Source organism: Plectropomus leopardus, chromosome 3 (genome assembly GCF_026936395.1).
Source record: "Plectropomus leopardus strain MGB_pleo_1.0 chromosome 3, ASM2693639v1, whole genome shotgun sequence".
In the NCBI taxonomy this organism is placed as follows: domain Eukaryota; kingdom Metazoa; phylum Chordata; class Actinopteri; order Perciformes; family Serranidae; genus Plectropomus; species Plectropomus leopardus.
In genome coordinates, this window is record NC_142178.1 from 21,890,552 (window position 1) to 21,914,791 (window position 24,240).

General features: G+C 38.3%; 1 protein-coding gene across 10 annotated transcripts in view; it reads left to right on the top strand.

Annotated features, from left to right (window-relative positions):
* The first annotated feature begins 1,479 nt into the window (after positions 1–1,479).
* Positions 1,480–24,240, top strand: part of prom1b (prominin 1 b) — a 28,711-nt gene continuing 5,950 nt past the window's right edge. For 3 of the 10 annotated variants that reach the window (XR_015776256.1, XR_015776262.1, XM_088075874.1), the window contains exons 1-19: positions 1,480–2,101; positions 12,706–12,767; positions 13,306–13,332; positions 13,426–13,631; positions 16,311–16,431; positions 16,524–16,587; positions 16,726–16,815; positions 18,013–18,036; positions 18,317–18,534; positions 18,629–18,703; positions 18,842–18,905; positions 19,072–19,080; positions 19,219–19,378; positions 19,912–20,064; positions 22,393–22,516; positions 22,703–22,806; positions 23,176–23,260; positions 23,372–23,518; positions 23,901–23,972. Coding sequence is in view for 3 of the 10 variants with exons in the window: in XM_088075874.1 (XP_087932000.1) it covers positions 1,831–2,101; positions 12,706–12,767; positions 13,306–13,332; positions 13,426–13,631; positions 16,311–16,431; positions 16,524–16,587; positions 16,726–16,815; positions 18,013–18,036; positions 18,317–18,534; positions 18,629–18,703; positions 18,842–18,905; positions 19,072–19,080; positions 19,219–19,378; positions 19,912–20,064; positions 22,393–22,516; positions 22,703–22,806; positions 23,176–23,260; positions 23,372–23,518; positions 23,901–23,972 (2,076 nt within the window). In the remaining 7 variants the exon portion in view is untranslated. The remainder of the gene's footprint in view (positions 2,102–12,705; positions 12,768–13,305; positions 13,333–13,425; positions 13,632–16,310; positions 16,432–16,523; positions 16,588–16,725; positions 16,816–18,012; positions 18,037–18,316; positions 18,535–18,628; positions 18,704–18,841; positions 18,906–19,071; positions 19,081–19,218; positions 19,379–19,911; positions 20,065–22,392; positions 22,517–22,702; positions 22,807–23,175; positions 23,261–23,371; positions 23,519–23,900; positions 23,973–24,240) is intronic. The other 7 variants (XR_015776261.1, XR_015776257.1, XM_088075875.1 and 4 more) reach the window with 5 other exon arrangements.

The window sequence follows — 24,240 nt, forward strand, 5'->3', positions numbered from 1 at the left end:
CCCCGGTCTTGACTGTCTAACTGATCAGCCTCAGAGCTGAAGGTCAGCTGCTCATTGACCACAGGATAGAGTCAATGACCGGCCTCACGTTCATGCAAACAGGCACATTATGCTATCTGACCTCTGCTGCTCAGGTGAGGAGATGTAAAAATACAGACAAGTCAGTTATTGTGTTTTTAACAGTCCTGATAGTGACACTATAAAAAAGAAAGTATGTGATCAACAATACTATGTAAGAAATCGTATTGAATTTAAGTAGCTGGTTGAGAAGAGGTGTATATTGATGTACAGTGACTTAATGTGGTGTCTAAGAATGACTGTTAATAGCTTAAAGTCATACATTTAAAGTATTTAAGTAAAAGTATAAAATAGTTCTTACAAAAATAAAGTACTCATTTTTAGCCCATTTTAAAATAATGTATACTATCTCATTGGTATTACTAATATTGAATATTGCAGCCAGTAAAAAAAAAAAGTAATTTTACTATTTATACACACTGACACTACACATTATATACACTGAAGAAAAATTTAAACGCAGCACTATTATTTTTGCTTTAGTTTTTTAACAGGTTTAAATAAAATGTTTTAATACTTTTTTCATACACTTAACAGAAATATTTATCTCAAAATTTGACGACAAATTTGTTAAAATCTGTGTTCGTGAGCACTTCTCCTTTTTCCAAGATAATCCATCCAACAGACAGGAGTGGCATATCAAGATGCTGAGTAAACAGCATGATTACTACACAGGTGTGACACTCTAAAATGTGCAGGATGATCACATAACAACATCACAAATGTCACAAGTTTTAAGGGAGCATACTATAGGCTTGCTGGCTGCTGACATGTCCACCAGAGCTGTTGCCCATGAACCCTTTTAAACCTGGAGTGACATCCCTGTTCTTGTACTGCTTTGAAATGTCTTTCACAGGTATTTTATCCTTTGAATCCTGAGCAAATCGAAACAATTTCTTTCAAAAACATGGGAAAAAGGCAATGAGCGATTAAGTAAGGAATGTTCTGCAAATTATTAGATCTATAATTTTTTTTTTTTAAAAATATCTAGGGAAAAGACTATTATTGGTATTATCATAATTACATTTTTGAAATATTACAAAATGACTCAAATTTTTTAGGCATATTTTCCAAGTCTTGTTTGCCTTGTGTTTTACTGTCTCTTTTTTATTTTGTTTTGTTCTTTTTAAAATGATTTATTTATTTGAGAATTTTTCAGACAACTTTAACATACTTTCTACTTGTTACTTGCTAATTTTTTAGGTCATTTCTTCTTTCGTTGCTCAGTGCCGTCTTTCAATATTTTTGACAAAAAAACAAGTCAATTTGCTCAGGTTGTGTCAATGCAGGTCATTGATTTCCACCTGTGTTAGTAGAGTCGACAGGTGATTGGACCCCGCTGTGTCGCGCGCCACGAGCTTTCAGCGAGCACGAGCGTTCTTGGGTTTTACGTGCACGCGGGATTAGGCTCCTGGCGGCCGGCCGGTGAGAGTGAGGACACCGAGATAACGAGCACATCCTCAGCCGTCGGTCCTGTCGAGTCGTCGAAGATCTCCGGGGAAATGTGTGCGATGAGTCGGTACCGAGAAACCAGGAGTTAACGGCTGCTCGAGCCTCGACCGTTGGATGTTGAGTTTAAAAGTTTCCTCGCGGTTGGGACGGTTGTTTGTTTGGGATAAACCGCTGAGAGGGACAGGTGTCCTTTAACGTCACCAGCCCGTCTCCCCCTCTCCATCCCCCGCTAGACTGCAGCACACCCGGGGCTGGGAGTTGAAACTTTTCTTCTTGGACGAAACTGGACTTTTCTGAGCCATGTTGTGGACACGGTGGCTCGCCCTGCTGCTCTGCTGGGGGGCCACAAGCGGCGAGCCGCAGGCGGATGAGAGGGACGGAATCCCGGCTGAGGCCCGGGCGGACTCCCGCAGACAGCGGTCCCCTCCGCCGGTGGAGCCGCTGGACTTTGGGTTTGTGCCGGCGGCGGTTTATGATACCCACGCTTACTACGAGCCAGGGGCCATAGGGATCCTCTTCCACATGGTCCATGCGTTTCTCTACGTGGTTCAACCGAACACCTTTCCCAAAGGTGAGTTTGTCCCTCACCCCCTCCTCCCCATCCTTCTGTCTCTCCATCTTCACCCTTTTTTTTCTGTTTTTTTTCTGTTTTCCTCTCCCATGATGAGACACAGAAAAACTGTATCTTCAGGTTACTAGATATTCTGGATAAACACACAGACTTTGCTCAGATTCCTTTAAAATAATTGGCTAATGTGAGTTGTGTGCATGTGGCCATAACTGGTGTTACACTGAATTCTGTGACCCATCAGGTTTAGCGACTTGATTAGGACTGTTAGATTTACTGTCATTGCAAATGTGTTATTTAATGGCCAAATAGTAGATGTCAACCAGATTTTTAAAAAATCTACTGTGCCATAATTAGGATTCTATAAAGATAAGAGGATTTTTTTCACCACTAAGAAAATTATTGTGCCACAGGTGGTCAGTATAGGCCAAGGGTGGACCAATATTGGTTATTGAGGACAGATATTGATACCAGTTATTAGTAGTTAATGAGACTGATAACCGATATTCGAAACCGATATGCATTTGCAATCTAGAATTTGGAATATTACAAACTCTAACACAAAACGTTGCTCAAATGCCTTTAGTAAATGTTTAATTTAACTTGAACGTTCAACATCAAATACAGCAAATGCCCAGCAACTTTTTTTTATGAAGTCAAGTAAAAATTTAGATAAAAAATTAATAAATAAAATAGCTCTGAGGTTTTACAAACTAAAAGTTCCTCCCATGCTGGCACTTTCTTTGCACTTTTTAATTAATTAATATTGTCTGCAATTATTAAAATAAAATGCAGATACAGCAAAATGCCAAATATTGGCTCCAATAATCGGGCAGGTTGATAATCTGTGAACCTCTAGTATAGGCTACATAGAAAAATAATGATATACAGTCAGTAGTTTGCTATATATACACAGTAAAATAAAACATACAGGTGTACATTGTAAGATAAGCTAAATAAAAGAAATTTGGTGAAAATAAATATTGTAGATAAAGTAACAAACAGTACAAATGACAGTGCAATGCATGAATGAAAAAATTATATTTTACAAACTGACAACACATACTGACAGGTGCATCTTTTGTAGCCTACAGTATGACCATTGGACTATATAAAGCTGTCCAGAAACTGCATGAATACTACTGTTTTACAAGTGTTACAAACTGAGCATAGGTATTACTGGATTAAAAAGTGTCATCTGTGGTAGGGGTCATTTACACTGCACGTTGGGGACGTGGTTTAACAACAAGTGGATTTAAAAAAAACTGTGCTTTGTTGGCATTGATTCACAGAACATCTGATATGGTGCACTTTTAACACAGGTTTGAACTATTTATTGTAGATATGGTGAATGAACAGTTGGATGTTGGTTGTCCGGTGATTTTTTACATGATAATAGTGCATTCTAGTCTTTGTCAGTGTCCAGTGCCAATGTCATTTTGGGGTTTGGACAATAGCTGTGATGGAAACGGTGGCCATGGTGGTCGTGTATAGGTCTTTATGTAAAGCACTAACAGCTCACCTGTCAGTACACCATCAGTCTTGTACCTAAAGCTGATTGGTTTCCAACCTGTTAGTTGAGACCCTCCCAAGATTTTCCCAAGACAAAACTAGGGGGTAACAAGATTATTAAAGTGACAGGAAAGACAAAAAAGTAAATCACACTCTCATGCAAAAGTGTATATTTTTCTGAACTATTTCTTGTTATTCTTAATTTATTTATTTTTGTTAAATATTGGATATTAACACATATTTAGGTCTCCAACAAATCTCCAAATGAAACAATCTAAGAAGGAAAACCAGCTCTTTGGACATAAACTGCTTTCAGCTCAGGTCCACACTGAGGTCATAGTCTGTGCTGAAGGGTCACAAGAATATAGGCTTTGCTTGTTTTTTTAAAAATCACTGGCATAGCTGTCTCTCTAGCATCAAAGACTGTGACTGATGTCTTACATCATAAATTAAACATCAAAGTCCAAAAAAATGTTGAAAACCTCAAAGAGACTGCTGTTGCAGGAAGTATTTGCACACTGCTGCTATATCTGTATTTTCTCTCCAAATGTAAATCTGTGCCATACCACAGCTGACTCAACGCATCGCTTCCAAAAAACACTAAAATGCTACTGGGTCAAAAGAGCATGTGCATAGAGGGACTGCGTGCTTTGATGATGTGTGCTTTTGTTGAGCTCATAAACCAATGTTATGATCAGATTAACAGGATCAATAGTTGTCATAGCTCGTAAGTGATCCGCTTGGGGGCCTGTGCTTTAACATTATTGTGGTGATTAAATGTGATCAGGTCTGTCACTTGATCAATAAACATGTAGTGAACTTTGCTCTCTTGGCTGCCTTGTGTAGTAAGGTCCAGTGATGGAGATGTAGAGTTACAACCAAGTAAAGCGGTTTGTTTGTGTGCTGTATATACAACTATGAGTGGTCACGTTGGAGGATGACATAGTTCAATAGGATTGAAGGTTTTAAGTTGGTGCCATTTTGGTGTCCAGGGTTAGTGCCGCTGGCTGGGTAATCAATTAGCAGATCAGCGATTAGGGGAAGCTTTCTCAGTCACCTGCATCACTGCATAATACCTTAATCCACTGGACCATATGCTGCTACTGCCAGGGACTTTCCAGTATGAAATACTGTCATACACACGCACAGGTAGAGACCACCTGGATGTCAGGTCACACACTGACATCATATATATATATATATATATATATATATATATATATATATATATATATATTAAAGAAAAATCATCCATGTTGCTCACACATCAAAAACACACATACCTTGAGGTTAATTATCAGTGTTTACAACTGCATTACTCACGATGTGAGCTTTGACCGGTGCAGCTGACAGTAAACTAACTTAATTAACTAAATTAACTCAGCAGTAACGGAGTAAACCAAAGCCATCAGTTATAGATAAGAGACTGAATTTATAAACTGCATATAGCGTATTTGGTTGGGTGTACCTATTTAACATTTAATATTATGCTAATCATAATTAGCTTTGAACAACAAATTTTGAAGTAGTGCAAATTGTACCCAGGGTCACATGCTGTTTTCTTCCTCTCTGTATGGAACATCTACCTTTTATGAGGGCTGTGTCAAAAAACTGATACAGCCTATCATGATACCTTGCATGGCAATATTGCACCAATAAATGGACACAAAGTATTATTTTTTTTAAATTGTGGAAATTATTTACGTTGCAAATACAATATAAACATTTGGTAGCCTGCTAGAATGATAAAATCAAATTCTTTTTAAGTCCACTATATACATTTTGCTGCTATGAAAATAATTTACTGTGAAATGAACAGATAGACACGTATTCTTATTAAACAAATATAATACAAATATATCTTATTAAACAAATTTTTACAAAGTTTTCCTCTGGGGACATAATTTTCAGTTATAAAGAAGGAAATAAATTGCAATGTATTGCATTTTAGCATGTTATTGCAATACTCAGTATATCACCAAATATTCAATATGGCAGTACTATTATGTCCTGAATGAAGTATTTGGATGATGTTGTATTGTGGGGCCTCTGGTGTTTCCCACCACTAATGTTTATTAGCATTAGTAAATGAATACTTTACTCTCTTTTACAGCTTTATGAGAAAACAGAAGCAGTTTACTCATGCATGTTCGAAGTACTTACACTAAGTTGCCTGTAGAACAGGACTGGTTGTAATAGCTGACTCACTGGTATGGCTTAGTAAAGTGTCTTTTAGAAAAATATTCAGCATTTATACTAGTCCTATTGGGATCTAATAGCATTTCTATTTAATATACTGTCTGCTTATGAGTTATGGACAATAGCAATATCTTGGGGTTTAGGCTTGCAAAGTTACGAGATTTTCACAGTGCAATAGCCGTCTTAGAAAATGCTGTGTTATGTGGAGGTTAGGTTGAAATAGTGCGAAAATAAAATCAAGCCAAGAAAGAATATAGTTTTAAACTCCACGGAACACAGGTTTCAATCAAATTGTAGGTAAGAAGTAAAAGTTATCTAACACATAGCTAAAAATGTTCAGAAACATTTTCCTGTCTAATTTATATGGAGGTGTTTGCATAGAGGCACCATAGCCACATAAACATTTTTTCCCATGATAATTTTGCAAAATTATCATAGTTATTATCTGCAAAAAACAAATATACTACATTAAACTGTACAAAAAGGGCTATTAAGAGAGTTGAAACATTGCAGCGACCGACACAATTTGCTGATGTAGAAAATACTACTTTGTTTTACTGACAAATGTTTTTCCCTGCAAATGTTTCTGACTAAACTGAGAGGGTTTGGCAGTTAGAGGCTTGTGTGCCATAAAATCCCATTTCATACTTTTAGAAATTGTGGACTTGGTGGTAGAGTGCGCTTTAATGATGCAAGTCTTTGCATTTAATTCTGTTGCCCCATCAAATAGTGTTTTTGAATGCGGTTGTTCAGGGTTGAGGCGAGGGCTTGAGTTGGGTTGTAACTGGCTATTGCAGAGGTTACTGGTTGGTGTCAAGACAGAGGTTGTATTGAGGTTAAGATGGAGAAACCTAAATCAATGGGGAGGTAAACTGAGGATGGGGGAATGTAATGGATTGATTAGTCTTGTCAGATCAATTGGATTGTCTAGAATTGAATATTACAAATCTTTGAAAAAATCTCCACAAATTCCTGTCGTTTTATGAATGTAATTGATATTTTATGTTTCCAGTAGAGCTGCTTGTACCAGGGTGTGAAGTACAGCTAAAGGGGTCATCATTGGTTCTTCACTGGCTCTGGCTTCTTCCTTCTCTTGAATCACTCTTCCGTCTTTGCAAATCCTTGTGCAGGTGGTTTTTATGATGAAGAAGCATTTTGGACTCTTTCAGTGTGTGAGGAGGCCGTGTCTTATCCCTATGATACACACAGGGTAGATTAGAGGATTAGCATCCACAGGGCTATTGCTAACACTGCACAGCCACCACTGCTACAGATGGCATTGTCACACACACACACACACACACACACACACACACACACACACACGTACACAAATGTTCAAGCACGTACAGGCATGCACATGTACACACGCGTCCCGAAAGTGGGTCATAGTCCTGGTATTTGTCTGTTTGCCTTAATTACTGTGATTGGTTGAAAACAAGTTGTTTATCAGTCTTAAATCAGATCACACTCACATGAGTTCTATGTCTGATAAGGATACTCAAGACAAGGGAAGAAGAAAACATGACAAACTGCACTTTATCATGTATTAATACTATAGTTCTGTCCAACACTTTGCACACCTGCCTCCTACATTGCAGCAATCGTTCAACTTCCATGACAGAAAATCGATGGGAAGTTCATTAGTTTATTTGACAAGGGCCATCCATGCACAGCACAACTGTTAAGACACAGTTAGCTATTGTTAATTTGCAACCGTGGTATCTTGGATCAAAGAGACCAATCGATTTATTTTAATCATTTGATTTGGGCGCCCTGTTGCTAACCTGGCAGAGCGGGTGCCCCATGTACAAAGGCTGTGCACTTGCGGCAGTGGTCGCGGGTACGACTCTGACCCACAGCCTTTTGCTGCATGTCATCCCCTCTGTCGCTCCCTTTCACACTATCCCTGATAACTAATAAAGGCAAAAAATCCCCCCAAATAATCTTAAATAGAAAAAAATAATGATATTAATAATAGCAATATAATAATAAATAAAGTAATTTATTTTAGCAAGATTTGCTTCCTGTCTCAAATATTTGCTGATAGTTTTAGGCTTCTGATAGTAAATTAAATGTCTTTTGGTTAGTAATGAAACAATTACTTTTATTGGACAAAATGATGTGCAAATTTATTAAGTGTGTAAATAACTGTCACAGTTTCTTATCTCTCTTTTTTTAAACTTGAAATCTGATGTCTTGTGGGAAGCATCTGATGAAGTGTCTAATGCAAAAAGACCACATAATCCTCTTAGTTGTTTTGCTCCAGCTCACAGTGGGCCGAGTAACTTTCTTTAGCTCCTGGTGCCATGAAAATACATACAGTCCTGATAGCCTTGTGTAATACTGAGTAAATACTGTACAGGTAGTAAAGTAAAGTAGCAAGTGCTACGTAATTGTGCTTTGGCAAACCTGACATGACTTGTGTCATAACACCTTTTTAACTGCAACAAACAACATCACTGTTTTAAATATTAGAGCCACAATCTCTCTTTTTCACCACGTTAACTTGTTTCGAAAGCAGCGGTTCCCATTCGGTACCACAGATTAGGACACCTCCCAAGAAGTCACATAAGGGGCCACAAAAAATGGTCAACAGTTTCTTTTTCAAACATTCTTCCCTACAAGCAACTCCAACTGGGCAATACTAGCAACTAAAGCTGGGCAATATATCAAAATGATATCAATATCAGGGTATGAGACAAGATATTGTCTTAGATTTGGATATCATAACACTGTAAGTGTTGTCTTTTCCTGGTTTTAAATGCTGTATTACATTAAACTGATGTAATTTTCTAAACTTAACAGACTGTAGCTGTTCTTTTATTTGCCTTTAGCCACCTAGTTATTATATCCACATTACTGAGGATTATTTATCCAAAATCTCACTGTGTAAATATTTTTGAAATCACCAGCATTGTTGAAATATTGATATTGAGGTATATAACTCCACCATGGTCATCTTATTCCCCTGACTGTCTTCTGTTAATAATAATTGAGTGCAATCTGAAATATACGTTCCAGCAGTAGGGTAGCTGCGATGTATCTTGCTTTCTCCAAAGAGAGTTCAAAGTGTTCAGGTCAGCTTCACTGTCCAGAGAGCAGACACTGAACGTCATGATTTGTGAACCCTTGTCATCAGTCCCGCTAAATACTTGCTTTTTCTTTAAACCACAAAATGCTTGAACAAATTCAAGTGCAACATTCTGGCTGTAAATTAAAGAGACCATTAATCAGGTAGTTGTCAACTATTAAATTAACTGCCAGCTGATCAGATAATTAATTAATAAGTTTGAGTAATAAAAAAAAGTTATTTTTTTCCAATTCCAGCTTCTTAAATATGAATAGTTTCCAGTTTCTTTACTCTTCTATGACACTTAACTGAAAATACTTGGGCTGTGGATAAAACAAGACATTTGAGGATGTCATCTTGGGCTCTGGGAAACACTGAGCAACGTTTTTTACCATTTTCTTATGTTTTATAAACCAAACAACAAATGGTTCAATAGAGGAAATAACTGACAGATTAATCAAACATGAAAATTATTCTTAGTTGTAGCTGAAAAACATCTAAAATCCACAATTAACAGTGTCAGGGTGGTAGATGTAGTTCTGCAAATGTTCGCTCCAGCCTTTCTGTGTTTGTGTGTGTGCGGCTGAGATTGTTTTGACTTTAAATGAGGCCATTAATGTAAAAAGTAGAGGTGGTTTTCAAGTTGTATAAGGCGCTGTCCACACCTTTCAGTAATCTCTGAGAGCAGGTCAGCGTAGAGGATTGTGCGAGCCTATATTTACACATTGCAGTAAGAGGGTTGTAGGTTCTGTTGCTAACAAGCAGCAGCGTTTGATGGTTTGCTGTTGACAGTTTTAGCCTTACAGCGGCCTGTATGAGCGTGTGTGTGTTTGTTCTGTTGTGGATCCGATGTTTGCGTCACCCTGCTTCACTGAAGTAAAACACAGATGGATCCAACTGGGGCTCCTTTTAAGACATTTTTTTTGTGGAAAAAGTAAAGAAACACACATACAATGTTCAAAATGACAATGATACTGCAAAGTAAAAAAAAAAAAGTTAGCTAATCACAAAAAAAAAGAAAGAAAACATGAAAATATCACAAAATGCACGCATGTGTTGATGCGTGATCAGTTTGTCACTGACTTTTTCCATCAGACACGTCAGTTCAAGTTGGGCAGTGGTCTGCTCATGCTTTCAGGTCTAACTCTGGCTGTCGTTTACCCCCCCCCCCCCTTCCTTTCGTTTGCAGTAGCTACCTCTCATACTGGGTCACTGAACTAAGCTGTCTAAGCTTAGCTGTCCTCGGCAGCTAATGCTAGCTAAGTACCTGAGCAACAACAGGTGGCATCGACGTGACTCAGATGTGCTCGCATGCTGCATCTGCAGAGTTAAAAGAGGTAGAGGTCTTCACCCTGCATGACAGTCTGAGGGCTCCCGCAGGTAAAGCAGTTTTATAGACACTTCGGAGAAAAGTAAAGCAGTCACCTCGCAGCAGGACAGGAGGATGACGTTGAGAGGATTATCCACATGGTCTCAAGAGATATCTAAAATCTCAGCTCCTTTTACTAGCTACAAAGAAATTTTTACTTTTAAAGTGCAGACTGAAGGAAGACCTCACATGATCTAGAGGCAGATCAGATGCTGCGCAGCCATTCATTCAACAAAAGGAAACATAAAAAATCTCATTAAACACTCAAAACACACTGTTATATATACTGTGTATACTAAGCAAAATGTTTGTTCTCACTATTTTCTGACATTTTATATTTTTTTTATTTTTATAAAATGTGGACAGGGAGAGAGGATGACATGACGGAGGATAAACCCAACAGCATACAAGACACACACAGTAACTGTACTTTAATTCAGCTATTTTACAGAAACATTTTAAAAGTGAGAAAAAAAAGAAAGTTACAAACAAATCTAGTGACTACATTTCAGTTACATGTGCTTTCTCACCTCACCTGAGGGTTAGCATGTGTGCAAGCAGAAGGCAGCACAGATATGCAGTGTTTCACTGTGTGTGTGTATGTGTGTGACAGCTGTGTCAGCATTCACATGCTAAACTGGCCCCCATCTGCTTGCCGTTGTTCAGTGGGACTTAGTTAACCAAGGTACCAACCTGAGAGGACTAGCTATATGACAATAAAACTTTCTAAAAAGAAAACAGTAGTCAAGACATTTTCTTCTATCACGTGTGCCCACATCTAACCCTTGTTGTTAACAAACGCTGGTAAATATTTCCTTCACTATATGCAGGTTCAAGCGAGTAGTGGTTCAGTGTTCATAAATATATACAGCTTTGGAGAAGCAAGGGGTGGATCTGACACATAGACTGTGGCCACACCTTGCAGACAACCTGTCAGTCAAAGTGGACCACGCTTAATTATGAATAACTGTAAATTCACCCCTGTACAGTTCTAACGAATGTTGAAATTAGCAATAGAGACTGAAACTGTTTTTTAGGCAAGTTGTACACTGTAACATAGTCTTTGTGGATTGGCTCGCTTCTAGAGCCAGCCTCAAGTGGCCATTAGAGGAACTGCAGTTTTTGGCATTTCAGCGTTGGCTTCATCTTTCAGCACTAGGAGTAAAATATTTGACTATAACATTTCAAAATGATAAATATTGTTTTGTTTTATTTATTGTTAATTATTGACACATACTAATGTTGTAGCTGATGAAGTTGGAACTAATTTAATGTACTTTATATACTATGTTGCTGAAATAAATATAGTTGTCATGGTCTTGAGGTGCAGATAAGCAACAGATCAGGCAACTTGACAAATTCAAAGATTTATTTTCCAAAATGCTTACAGTCCCAAAATCAGGTAGGTGAGGGCAGGCACACATGAAATAGTGAAGACACACTGACAAAGAAGCAGGCAGACATGAGACACTAATAGCAGGACACTAATTGGGGAAGTGAGAACAGGTGAGTAGACTGCAGGACGAGTGGGGGACAGGTGAAACTAATCAGGGCGAAGCAGACAATCATAACTGGCAAGAAAACACAAGGGCAGGAAGTAAAATGATCTGATATGAAAGTTGGTGTTAGTAACAAAATAAAACATGACTGAAGAATAGAAAGGGAAAACATGACCTTAAGTGGAGATAAAAGCAGATCATTTCTTTAGTGGAGTAAAAAGTACAATATTTCCCTGTGAAATGTAGTGGAGTAGAAGTATAAAGAAACTTGAAAATTGAAAGTGCAAGCACCTCAAAACTGTACTGAGGTATAGTACTTAAAGTATAAGTATAAAAATACTTATTTACATTCCACCTCCGGTTTGTGTGGCACACACATCAGTTTATATTAAATATTTTTTATATTTTTACTGTACATGTCAAATGCATATATTATAAATGGAGCGTGCATGTATGAGCGTGTGTTTGTGTGCATGCATACAAGTGTTCTTGTTAGTGTGTGAAGGAATCAGTGTATACCTGCTGAGTAACTGTCGGGGTGAGTCACTATCCAGGTAGGCTTAGTGTTGGCTGACCTATATAAACACAGACAGCTGGACTGAACTGCTGCTGCCCTCACTGGCAAACTGCACAGTTCAAACAGCTTCTGCAATAATACACAGCTGTTTGATTTATGAGGAAATACATTCACAATACTGTCCTCCGGAATTAAAATATGAGTCCCCATAGTCTGTGTTTTCTGTTCGTGAACAGAAAAATTGATTTTTCACTCCAGCGACGCTTCACAAATGTTAAGCAAGAGGTGTATTTGATTGCCTGTAATACTGGCAGATGTGTCACCACCAAGCCATATACTGCCTATAAAACACGGCTGTACAAGTTATTATAATTCAATATCTGCAGAATGAAAGACTTATGTGATTACATGCTGACCTGTCTGTTCTATTTTTTTCAGATCTGATTGTTAAAGTCATTCAACAAAACATGGGGGGAATCAAAATAGAAGAATGGAGAAAGGTACGTTTGATTTAGTGATTACTGATAAGAACTTAATGTCTTTATTGCAGTGTTATGATACTTAGCTGATAAATGTGGTTGTTGATTTAATACCTGTGAGAGATTATTTTCCTCCAAGTTTGAAAAAAATGCACCTTGTTAGTGTGGGGATTAAAATTGTAATGACATTTTATTGCCTTAGAGTTTGTGTCAATTGAAAGAAATAATGTCTTACGTTTCTTAAATACTTCAGACACATAACAGTAAGAATTACAATTATCCTAGCCTAGATACTGTGATGTCTGTAAGACTTTTGGGATTCCCCCTGTATGATTTGAGTTTGTTTGCAGGAATTTTACATGTTTTTCATTTTTTTCTACCTTGAATCTTGATGTTTCTTTCACATCACACTTTAAACACTTAGGAATCCTGCTACTTCCTAATCTCTTGACTGTCACACTGACCTTGTTTTTTTTATCTTTCTTTTCCTACATCTTCCTGTGTGCACATGCTCTTGTGTCTCTGCATGCATCTGTGTGCACTTGCTATGGGGTTGCAGCCAGAAAATGTGGTCCTGTTATTGCAGGTAAACTTCTTATAACAGTGTTTCTCATAGTGCACTTTTAAAAATGACTGTGTTAGGGGGAATGATTATCATATGAACCCTCTCCTCCTGCAGTGGATTTACTACGAGGCTGGATTCCTCATATGTGCGACCATCGGTATCCTGTTCGTGGTCCTCACCCCCATCATTGGCATGTGTTTCTGTGTGTGTCGATGCTGTGAGAACTGCGGAGGGGAGATGCATCAGAGACAGAGAAAGAACGTCGACTGTCAGAGAGGTTTCTACACTGCCTCGCTCATCGCCACCTCCATCTTCATGATGTAAGTCGTCATTTGCTTTTCAGTTTTTATCATCATTATCTTCTTGTTTGTAATTAATACGAGGATTTTTTTTATTGTTGTTGAGAAAGTAATGTTTTATTAGTATGCTTCTGGTCTCTCCTGGATTACTGCATTCCAATGACTTGCTGGGAAGTTGATTTTGGTTCACTGTGCTGGATACTGAAAAAATTATTTAAATGTATAAATCAATGTCTATATTTTCAGATGCACAACAGAAACTGAAGCATGTCTTGTTAAACTTCCAGTTGTAGATCCCAAAGCAAACCAGTATACAAATATTTTCTGAATTTATTTTTAACTCTAACATGCTAAAATTTACCCAAGGCTAGAGGTCAATATGAAGACAATAAGCTACAACATTTCTGTTATAATTCCAGTGATGCACCTTTCTCTTCATTATTTCCTGCCATCTCTGTACTATCCATTACAATGAGCTTAATAAAACAGAATAGACATTTCTTAGAAAATACCCGATCAAAACTAAGGATAATTTAATTGTGAAATTATTGTTATTATTTGTAGGAGCAAAAGTATGTAAAACTCAAGGGACAACAAACCTAACAACCTATACAAAGCTTTCTGTTGCAGAGTGCTCCACTGATTTAGCACTGAACTCCTTTGACATTGTCGCATGGTGGTAATTAAAAAAAAAACCCAAGAAGATCAAAATTGATGCAACAGAATCAGAAATATCTTCTTTTTTAATTCCACTCTTTTTTGTCAGAAGCTGGTGCCTACATTACCCAGAATGCAAATCAACTGCTGATAGTTCAGTAGGAGATTCAGCAGTGTTATGCTTATAGAGGGTTATGTACCCTTGAGTCACTTGCCTCAGGTAGAGATGAGGAGCAAGCTACAGAAGTCTTGTAATGTCACCTCTTTCTATCTCCACACCCTCAGTTTTTTAAATTATTCTGAAACCTGCAGTCTTTAGCCCCAGCTGACCCCAAAATACATCACTTGAGACAGTTAATCATTCTCAGAGCTCCCTCTGGAGCCACAAAAGGCTTTATATAACATTTGTAGTAGTACTCTTCAAGACCTGTAAACAGAAGTAGAAGCGTAAAATGTGTGGAGTTTCTGTTTAACATCATCCGCTCACACAGACTGCGGTTTACCTGCTGTGTAGAATGAGGCAGGCGCACAGTCGAAGAAACTTGATCCAAACTGTGCAGGACAGTTAGTTGTTACTGATATCACTTGGCTGACTGTGAGAGGCCTCTCTGTCTGAATGAGTGCTTTCACATCACAAACATGCATGCTCACACACACACAAACACACACATGCACATATGTGCACATAAAGCACTTTGTGGCCATTTGGAGATGTGGTGATATGATCTGATCGGGGTTTATTATTATGATTCTTTTATAATCTCTCACACAGAAGATTCTTTCTTTTTCTACTTCTGTAGCCATTCAGTCAAATCTTTACCTTAGTCTCAGCAGGGTGAGAGAGATCAGTTATCTGAATTAAATATCTTAAAAAATAATAAAATAATTTTCAAGTTCAAGAGCCAGAATGTCACTGCAGAAATTAACAAAAACTCTGCTGAAAGTTTGCATGTCATCCACTCAGCACCCTGCCAGACGTCATCATCAGTTCATTTTTCTCAGAAAAGTGAATTGCCACACCATTATCCATCATGCTTTCTCGCTCTATTGTAGTAAGTTTGTTACAATATGTAACAAAACTAAATAAATAATTTCTCAGACAAACTTAAGATAAAGCTAGACTGAAGTTGCTTTAAGTCCATTATCAATAATTTCCTTGCTAAATCTTTACCATTGTCATCAGGTAGATGCCTTACAAAAGAATCTTGCAGGGAAGCAGGATGTAGATTTTCCAAAGAGGCTCAAATATTGAGTACATTTATTGTCTACACATCATTTTGATATTTAAAAAAATCTTACTTAACTTGCAACAATCAGAACTAAGTTCTTGCACATGACAAAGTCTTAACCGACACAAGTGAGTGATCAGAAACTCGTGACTGTAAAGTAAGGTCATTGCACTTAACAAAAACAGAATATAAAAACTAGGTGTAAAAACATTTTAGCTTAGTGAAATAATAATAACAAATAGACTTTAGCTGTGGCAAACTTAGAAAACTTACTAAAATAAATGATAAATCCAGGAAATGTCTTTTGGTTTTAGTCTTTGTCAGTTTGGTCAAATTTGTCAACACAACAAACAGAAGGAGACATTTTTGCACCTGTTAATTGAGACTGGGAAGTCTACATGACTGTGAGACAGCTGCCTTTGCAAAGTGTTGTGTTTGTATAGTGACACTTATTCGGAACTTCTCCGTAAAAAGCTGAACCCCTCATAGTATGATAAAAACTAAAACTAATAAAACCTAAACTAAATCTAAACATTTTTAAATAATGCAAACTGAACTGAAATGAGGAAACCTACTCTGGAGACTAACTGACACTAAACTGAATTGGAAACAAAAATTAGTGCTGTGAAGTAACGGAAGCATTATATGCGCAAAAAAAGATATTTAGCTGTTAAATGTGATTTAGCAGGTTGGTCTCAGTCTCAGTTCGTGACCCATGCAGCAGAAATACATCTAAAATGTAGCCATGCTGCCCTCTGCTGGTGAATACTGATTAATGTCTGTTTCTACGTGTGTGTTTGTGTGTGTGTTTCAGTCTGGGAGTACTCATGGCGTATGCTGCAAACCACAATGTCAGCGCCCAAATTAAAAGCACTCGACGGTTCATCAACACCAATATGAGAGACCTGAAGACATTTGCCAACAACACACCTGCGGTATGCACATACACGCATGCATTCCCATATATAACAAACACACATACACCACAATTCATGTTTAAATGTGAAATGTGTTTTTTCTGTTACAGCAAATAGAATACCTGACAGCCCAGTACACCACAGCAAAGAACAAAGTCCTGTCAGACCTCGACAGTGAGTTGAACTCAGACTGTTTACATACAGTGTTTGTCTCATGTCTCTCAGGTTGTTTGCCCGTGGTTCCCTGTATTTAGTAATATATAACTGTAGTGTTGTCATAAAACCCTCTGATCTGTCTGTGCATCCTAACAGACATCGGACCTTTGCTGGGTGGGAGGATCCAAAGTCAGCTGGAGAAAGAGGTGGTTCCCTCACTGGACACTGCGCTCCGTATGGCAGGAGGTAACACACATGCTCTGTATTAGCTTTTAATACAACCTTATGTTCAGCTCAAACAGGTGAAATGTGGTATTACAGTGCAGTACTGATGCTACTGAACTGAAGCATTATTTTCTCTCTGTGTCACTTCATCTGATTGGTGATATTTATTTTGAACTCAAGTATAAACATCCTCAGCCATGAACATTTGTGTTTCATAAGAGGCTCAGAAACCTTTTAGACAAAAATGTATTGTTCCTTTTAAATACAAAATGATACTCTTTTATTGTAAAATATCAAGTTGTGACACCATTTGTAACATGCAGTATATCCAATCATTATTTTTTGTGATTATTTACCACACAATTGTTGCTTTTTCTGACAACATATATTCAAGGGCTTTTTCCCGTTTGCATTCCCACTGCCAATAGCAACGCTGAAGTAATAATAATAATAATAAACTTTATTTATACAGCACTTTTCATACAAGGAATGCAGCTCAAAGTGCTTCACAATAAAAAATGCAAAACAAAAAAAATGAGGCTGTGAAAAACAAGACTTAAAAGTCAAAGTGAAAATAAAAACAGTAACTAATAAAAACAGTAAAAATAAGAGAATTGGTGTAAAATAATATTTACAAGAATTTCATTGATTAAAAGCCAGACTAAATGAATAGGTTTTCAGCTGAGTACAGCCTCTACTTTTCCTTTGTACAGAGCTAACTGGTCTTTAAAAAATACTGTTGCTGTTGCTGCGTTATCTGTGTACGACCTTCAAGTTAGAAGTTACTCATGGTTCCCTTTGTGCTGAGAGAATACCTACTATAAAACAGGATCTTAAAAAGTCCCTTAAAAACAGCCTTCTGAGGTGCCCAGTAGTTCACCTGGTAGAGTGGGAGCCTCATGTACAGCACCGCAGCGTCCGCAGGTTTGACTCCAGCCTGCAGCCCTTTGCTGCATGCCGCCCCGTCACTCTCTTTTTTATGCTTAAGCCGTCCTATACCCAATAAAGGCAAAAGAATAATACTTTAATACTACTTATACTTTAATAAGACTAAAATCATCTGGTCTGAAAAAAACCCTATTCCATGATTTCTTTTTACAGTGTTTTTGTGGTTTTATTATTACTGAATCCAGGTGTGTCTTTAAAGGCGGATATCGTCACCACATTTTAACTTTCCTTTTTCCTCTTTGATCTTCTCACATTTCTGTCTAACAAAAGCAAAAGTTGAGAATGCCATCAAAGGTAATCAGAGCTGATCTGCTGATCTGAACCTCTATTGCAACCTGTAAAAGTCCTTCTGTTGTGGTTTTCTTGTGGATTGTTGGTCTGTGGTTGGTCTTATCGTTTGGTAGTTCTGTGTTGGTTGTGTGAACTGTGAATATCTGTTAGTTTAAATCTTATGAAGCTCACCAGTTTGACAATACAAAATAACACACTGTTGTGGATTATTTGAATTAAAGTGTGTCTTTTCTGAGAAAATGGCGAACATTTGATTAAATTTCATTCTTCCTCTCTCCTGTAGCCATGCGGGAGACCAAAGAGGCCCTAGAGAACGTCAGCTCCTCCTTAGAGGTTCTTCAGGAGGGGACAGGGAAACTTCAGGCCAGTCTGTCGTCGGAGCGTGCCTCTCTGTCTAACACTTTGTCAGACCCCGCCTGCACTAATGGAGCCGTGTCTCCCACCTGTAACACCATCCGCTCCACGCTGTCCCAGCTGGGAATCAATGCTGACTACTCTAAGGTGCAGACACATAAGATGGAAATGAGAACCTGAAATTTAATGCAAACTAATATTTTAACTGTTATTTTTTCCATCTTCTATCTCTGTCTGTCAGCTCCCAGAAGTCAGTCATGCCTTGGCCAATGTCAATACTGTCCTGAAAACAGACCTCAGCAACATTGTACAAAAGGTTTGTCTGTGTCTCTATCCGCCTCCTCCAGTTCATGTTGTCACTTTCTGTTTCACCTGTCATATTCTTTCAAAACATGCCCTAGTTAAAAGTAATATTTTTCTTAATCATATTTCTTCTCTTACTTTCCACCTCCAGGGTTACTCGTCCTTTAATGACACACCAAAACTGGTTAAAGAACAAACTAAAAACATTGTCACAGGTACACAAGAGTGTGTCTATGTTGTTTGTAAATAGCTGTACAATTATAGCTGTTTTCCCTCCCTCTTTACAAATAATATGAGATTAAATCTGACAGTAGTCTTTAAATTTTATGTTTTTTTCTGTTCTCTCCTTCACCTGCGTACTTGTGAATGATGAAACCACAGCTCTTCCTCGTAAGTCCTTCTTTGTCCCTTTACACTTTCTGCTAGACCCTCCCTTTCTCAATATCGTCACCTCTGAGTTGACAGGCTAATATGAATAGAGAAAAAAATGAATGAAATTTCTGATTTATTGTCTTTTTCTCTGTGCAGGAGTAAAAGGCATGCTGGATAAGATTGGCACAGAGATCAACGCCTTCTCCAAGATGTTCCCTGTAGAAGCTTCACTGGCAAATTTCACCATTTTCCTCACAGATGGACAAAAAAACATTGAGTCCTATTACCCACAGATTGACCAAATGGATTTCTACAGGTTTGTGCATGTGTTTTTGTCTGTGTACATGTATTATTAAGGTTATGGGAACAAAAATCACTCATATTGTAGAGACAAACATCCAATCTTGCTGTCAAGAATTTGGCCTTAATGTTAACTGTTTATTTTAGGGTTAAAATTTGTTAGTACTGAAGTACATAGTGAGTATTTGGCGGCTAAAGAGCCAGATATTTCCCTCGACTTAGATTAAGTTAAGTTTGTGGAGCTCAAAAACAGAGCTAAAAGAGCGTGAATATGGGACTAACATTTGCCAGGTGGCCAAAAATACACCTCCAGGGAAGGATAATGTTGCTCCATGCATGTTAAAATAAGCAATCAGTTGTAAATAAGTGCTAAACATAAACTTAAAAGGTGAGATATGTCAATGTTGTCTTCAGGACTTATATCTGCTGCCTCCAAGTGGCAAAAAAATCAATTATTGCAGGTCAGAATTATAACATAGTTATGGTTTGTTAGTATGGCAATAGAGTGTCTTCACCAATGACAACACTAAGTGTGTGTGTGTGCTGCAGGTGGATCGGCTGTGTGGCGGTCCTCTGTATGGTCGTCCTGGTCCTGGCTTTTAACTGCCTCGGACTGCTGTGTGGCACCTGCGGCTACGACAAACAAGCTACACCGACAACCCGAGGATGCCTATCAAATACCGGCGGCAACCTGCTAATGGCGTATGTTACCATGACAACACTCCAACACTCAACCTGAAACTGCCTGAAATTACTCATTCACTCATTCATTACTCCACACGTAATAGATCCTATATACTTCCACTTAAATAAAGTAGTGGACAATAAATATAGTGCACTGTTGTTAACAGGGTATCAGACCTTTCGACCAATTTCGAAATGTGATACAAGCTTAATGATGTTGGCTGCAACCTATTTAAGCATGCCAGTCCCAGGGTCCTGCTATTGTATCACACTGCTACATCAATCTAGTGCACCTGAATGAAACAAAGCGGTAATCAATGCTATTAGACATACCTGTGTTCATCCTACTTTGACAAGTCAAAAATTTCTACTGTGAAAAAGGTTTATTACCACAGCACACATAAATGTAGACAGTGAATGAAGAAAATATATGACAGTTGGTGACAAGGATAGAGTATTAGTAAAGTAAAATATGCCTTTAGATGAAAAAGACAGTCAAACTGGTAACTCACTGAGACAGTAACATTAAATTGTTTAGTAAAACTGTATTGAAACTATTGAAAGTTGATGCTCAGCTAGTTTCAAATAACAAAAGTAGATGCTGAACATGTCATGAGGTGTTGAGAACGTGGACCCAAATCCAGGAGAGTGCAGGCAACAGGAGCTGAGTTTGGTAATTCTTTATTGAGAGTTGGAGCAGGGAAACAGCAAACTTAAGATCACACAACCAAATCAAAAAATCAACAAAGACTGAACTGAAAACCAGGACTTGAATACAAACTTCTCTGACGAGGGGATGAAGTGCTTGTGGAGAAGCTCAGGTGAGGGCAATAAGGTGATTAGGCAGAAGAGCAGGCAGGGAGCTACTTGGCTAATAGAAATCAAGAGCAGTGAAGGACTAACGAGGCTGATGCAGGGCAGGTGTGTGTATGGACAAATTAAAGAAAGGCAGCACAGGAACACAGGAGGGGAAGAATGAGCAAAGACCAGCTGTGGTCAAAAAGTCCAAATATTCTCCTTTCCCAACCACTTTTCCTGAACCTCGATAGAAAATTTCATAAGGTTAAGGAAAGATGTGAAGGAGAATTCATAAGGACTTAGGAAAAGACAACCAATTTGTTTAGAGAAACTGACTGCACTTACTCAGCTCTGTAATTACGCAACGGCATATGTTATTGACGAGTGTCTCCTTTGGTGAAACTACAATGTTCAGATGATGGATTACCAAAAACTTATCCTCAGTGTATTAGCTTTTATGCAACTTACTGACATGGATCTTGAAAAGTGCACTTTATATTATTATTATTATTATTATTATTATTATTGTTATTGTTATTGTTATTATTATTATTATTGTTATTGTTATTGTTATTATTGTTGTTGTTATTTCTTCGCCCTGTGCGTTCTTACCTTGTTGTTTCATGCACATTTTATAGGCTTAACAAGGACAACCTTGACACCTTTCCTTAATATTAGGAGAACTCGAAGCATGGCATCCACTAGATACTTCCAGGTTATTTCACTCAGTTAGGGACCCTCCTAAACAAAAGGACTATTCGACGACAGCCAAAGACTCACTTACGTTGGCAACTTAAATTTGTCTATTACAGATACTCAGTCCTGTCTCTCCAGTAAGTCTGAAGGCACCAGCACACAGGCCTCGTTTTATCTCTGTATAGACAAGTTAACTATATTATCTATAGACTGTATTTCATACAATAATAAATATCAGCTGAGATGCAGTGGAGTTATGTTACTGACATGTTAAAATCTAATGATATGATGTTCTTAATGGGAAAAATGTGGCCAAAGTTCAGTCTTATACACCTGTATGTCTCACAATCTACCATTTTTATCAGGTGTGCACCTGCTTAGTATTTTATTTCAACAGTAAAAAGGTATTCTTAGTTGTTACTTTTTTAGCCTTCCAGTTACTGAAAAAAGAGCCAACCTGTTAAAATTGGAACTTGAATGCCGGTTAATTAGAAGCAGCCAGAGGGTGCAGGTGTTGACACTGTTGCCTCACAGTGAGATGGTTTTCTGTGGGTTCTCTGGCTTCCTCCCACAAAGACATGCAAGTTATTCTTGACCCTAAATTGCTCGTAGGTGTCGACCTCGGTGTGTCAGCCCTGTCATAGCCTGGTGTCCTATACAGGGTGTAACCCGCCTCTTGCACACTGTCAGCTGGGATACACCCCACCCCCACCGTGACCCTGTAAAGGATTAGCAGTTATAGAAAAATAGATGGAGGGATGTCAGTTAATTAGCATCAAACATCAACATCAAAACAAATTTAACTTATTTGTCTGTGATTATGTTTCCCACACTCTGACCCTTCCCTTTCAGTGGGGTAGGCTTCTCTTTTATCTTCGCCTGGGTGCTGATGGCCATCGTGACCACCTTATTTGTTGCGGGGGGCAACGTGGAGAAGATGGTGTGTGAACCGCTCGCTAACCGACAGCTATTCAAGGTGCTTAAAACAAACTTGCCCTTCCTGAATCGTTTTATTTCCACCCCTCTCTCTGCCTCTCTCTCTGTTTATCTTGGAGAGGGTCATATCGGAGCGGGATTACATAACGGACAACACTGTGGCCCTGTGCTGATGAATATGCATGTGTGTGTGTGTGTGTGTGTGTGTGTGTGTGTGTGTGTGCAGATCATAGACACACCATATCTGGTTCATCCCGCAAAGAAGAACTTTCTCCCTGGGATGCTGTTTCAGAACCCGAACATCGACTTGACTTTGGGGAGCATGTACAGGTAACAAGCCAACAGCTAATACTGCACATACTGTGCATAAAGCTCACTGTTTTTTATTTTGGCAGATTTTTCCATCTGGACTTTATGTATTTGCACATCCAAACGGTGTCTGCCCTGAGAACACATTGTTGCAATTGACAGAATATGTGTCTGGAAATAGAAAGTGTAGGGAAAAATGTAACATGGAGAAACAGTGCTGATGAGCAGCACATTGACCCTTAAAGTATGATAAATGTACAAAATAAACATCAATGAATCCCCATATTTCTATGGATAAAAAAACGAAAGAAATGAGCTGTATAAATTACATTACAGTACATTTACACTGGAGGAGTGTCAGAGTGTGACCACGCTGTGTTTGTCTCGTAGGGACTGCTATGAGAACAACGGTCTGTACCACTCTCTGCAGCTGGAGACCATGTTCAACATCAACTCCTTCCTCAACAGAACTGTGGTGGGTGTCCATTTACCGTGCAGGATATGCAATTTCTAATCTGTGTTACTGATGCACTGATGGAGCAAGACGAATGGTAATTGATCACGCCATATGTGTGTTTCATAACAGTACAACCAGGATCTGGCCAAAGTATTTCAGAGCGTGCAGGTCGACCTGCAGGACATCACGCTGCTGGAGAAGGCCGGCAGAGACAACCTCATTAACTTCGCCAACTCTGGAATCGGACAGATCGACTATGAAGCCTACCTGGCTGAGGTAATCTCTATGTATGTGTGTCTGTGTGTTTGTGTGTGTGTACAGTACCTTTTCTCCCAAGTGGAGACAAAAAGCAGGTCCCAACATGGTTAACTGTGTATTTACTAACAGTCAACTGTTGTTCTTTTTGTATCTGTCACTTTTTTTGTGTCAATCATAAACTAAACAGAAGTATAACTGTTGTTATATGAAATCTCTTAGTTGTTCAGTATTATAAAAAGAGAAATAATCTTTACTATGATTTTGCATTGAAAATCCAGACTGAAACTTAAGTCAAACTTATCAGAAATGAAATTAAAATCCAAAAGTTCTGCAAATTGAGGGTCTCCAAAGCTATGTTTTCCCTGCGTCATGAGAGAATGTCTTTGTTTTGTTGTTTTAGGCAAATAAGGGAGTCACTCTCGTGGATCTCCTGACCTTCTCTGCTGACCTGGAGGCTCAGGCTGACCAACTGGTGAGTCTCATCTTAATATTATCAGCAAATTACAGCAATGGCATGACGGTACTATAATAACGGTATATAATTCAATTTCCAAGATCATAAGGAAATGTGATACTGAGGTTTTTCACACGTATGTTGTACAAATTTCTTTGAATTACTGTGAGTAAGAGTTTTGAGGGTACTGCAGAGAGGTATGCAAGTTACACCTACAGTGCCACTGATAAAAAAAAAATCGAGTAACTTGACAAGATCGAGGTATGATGATTCACATTTAGCTTCC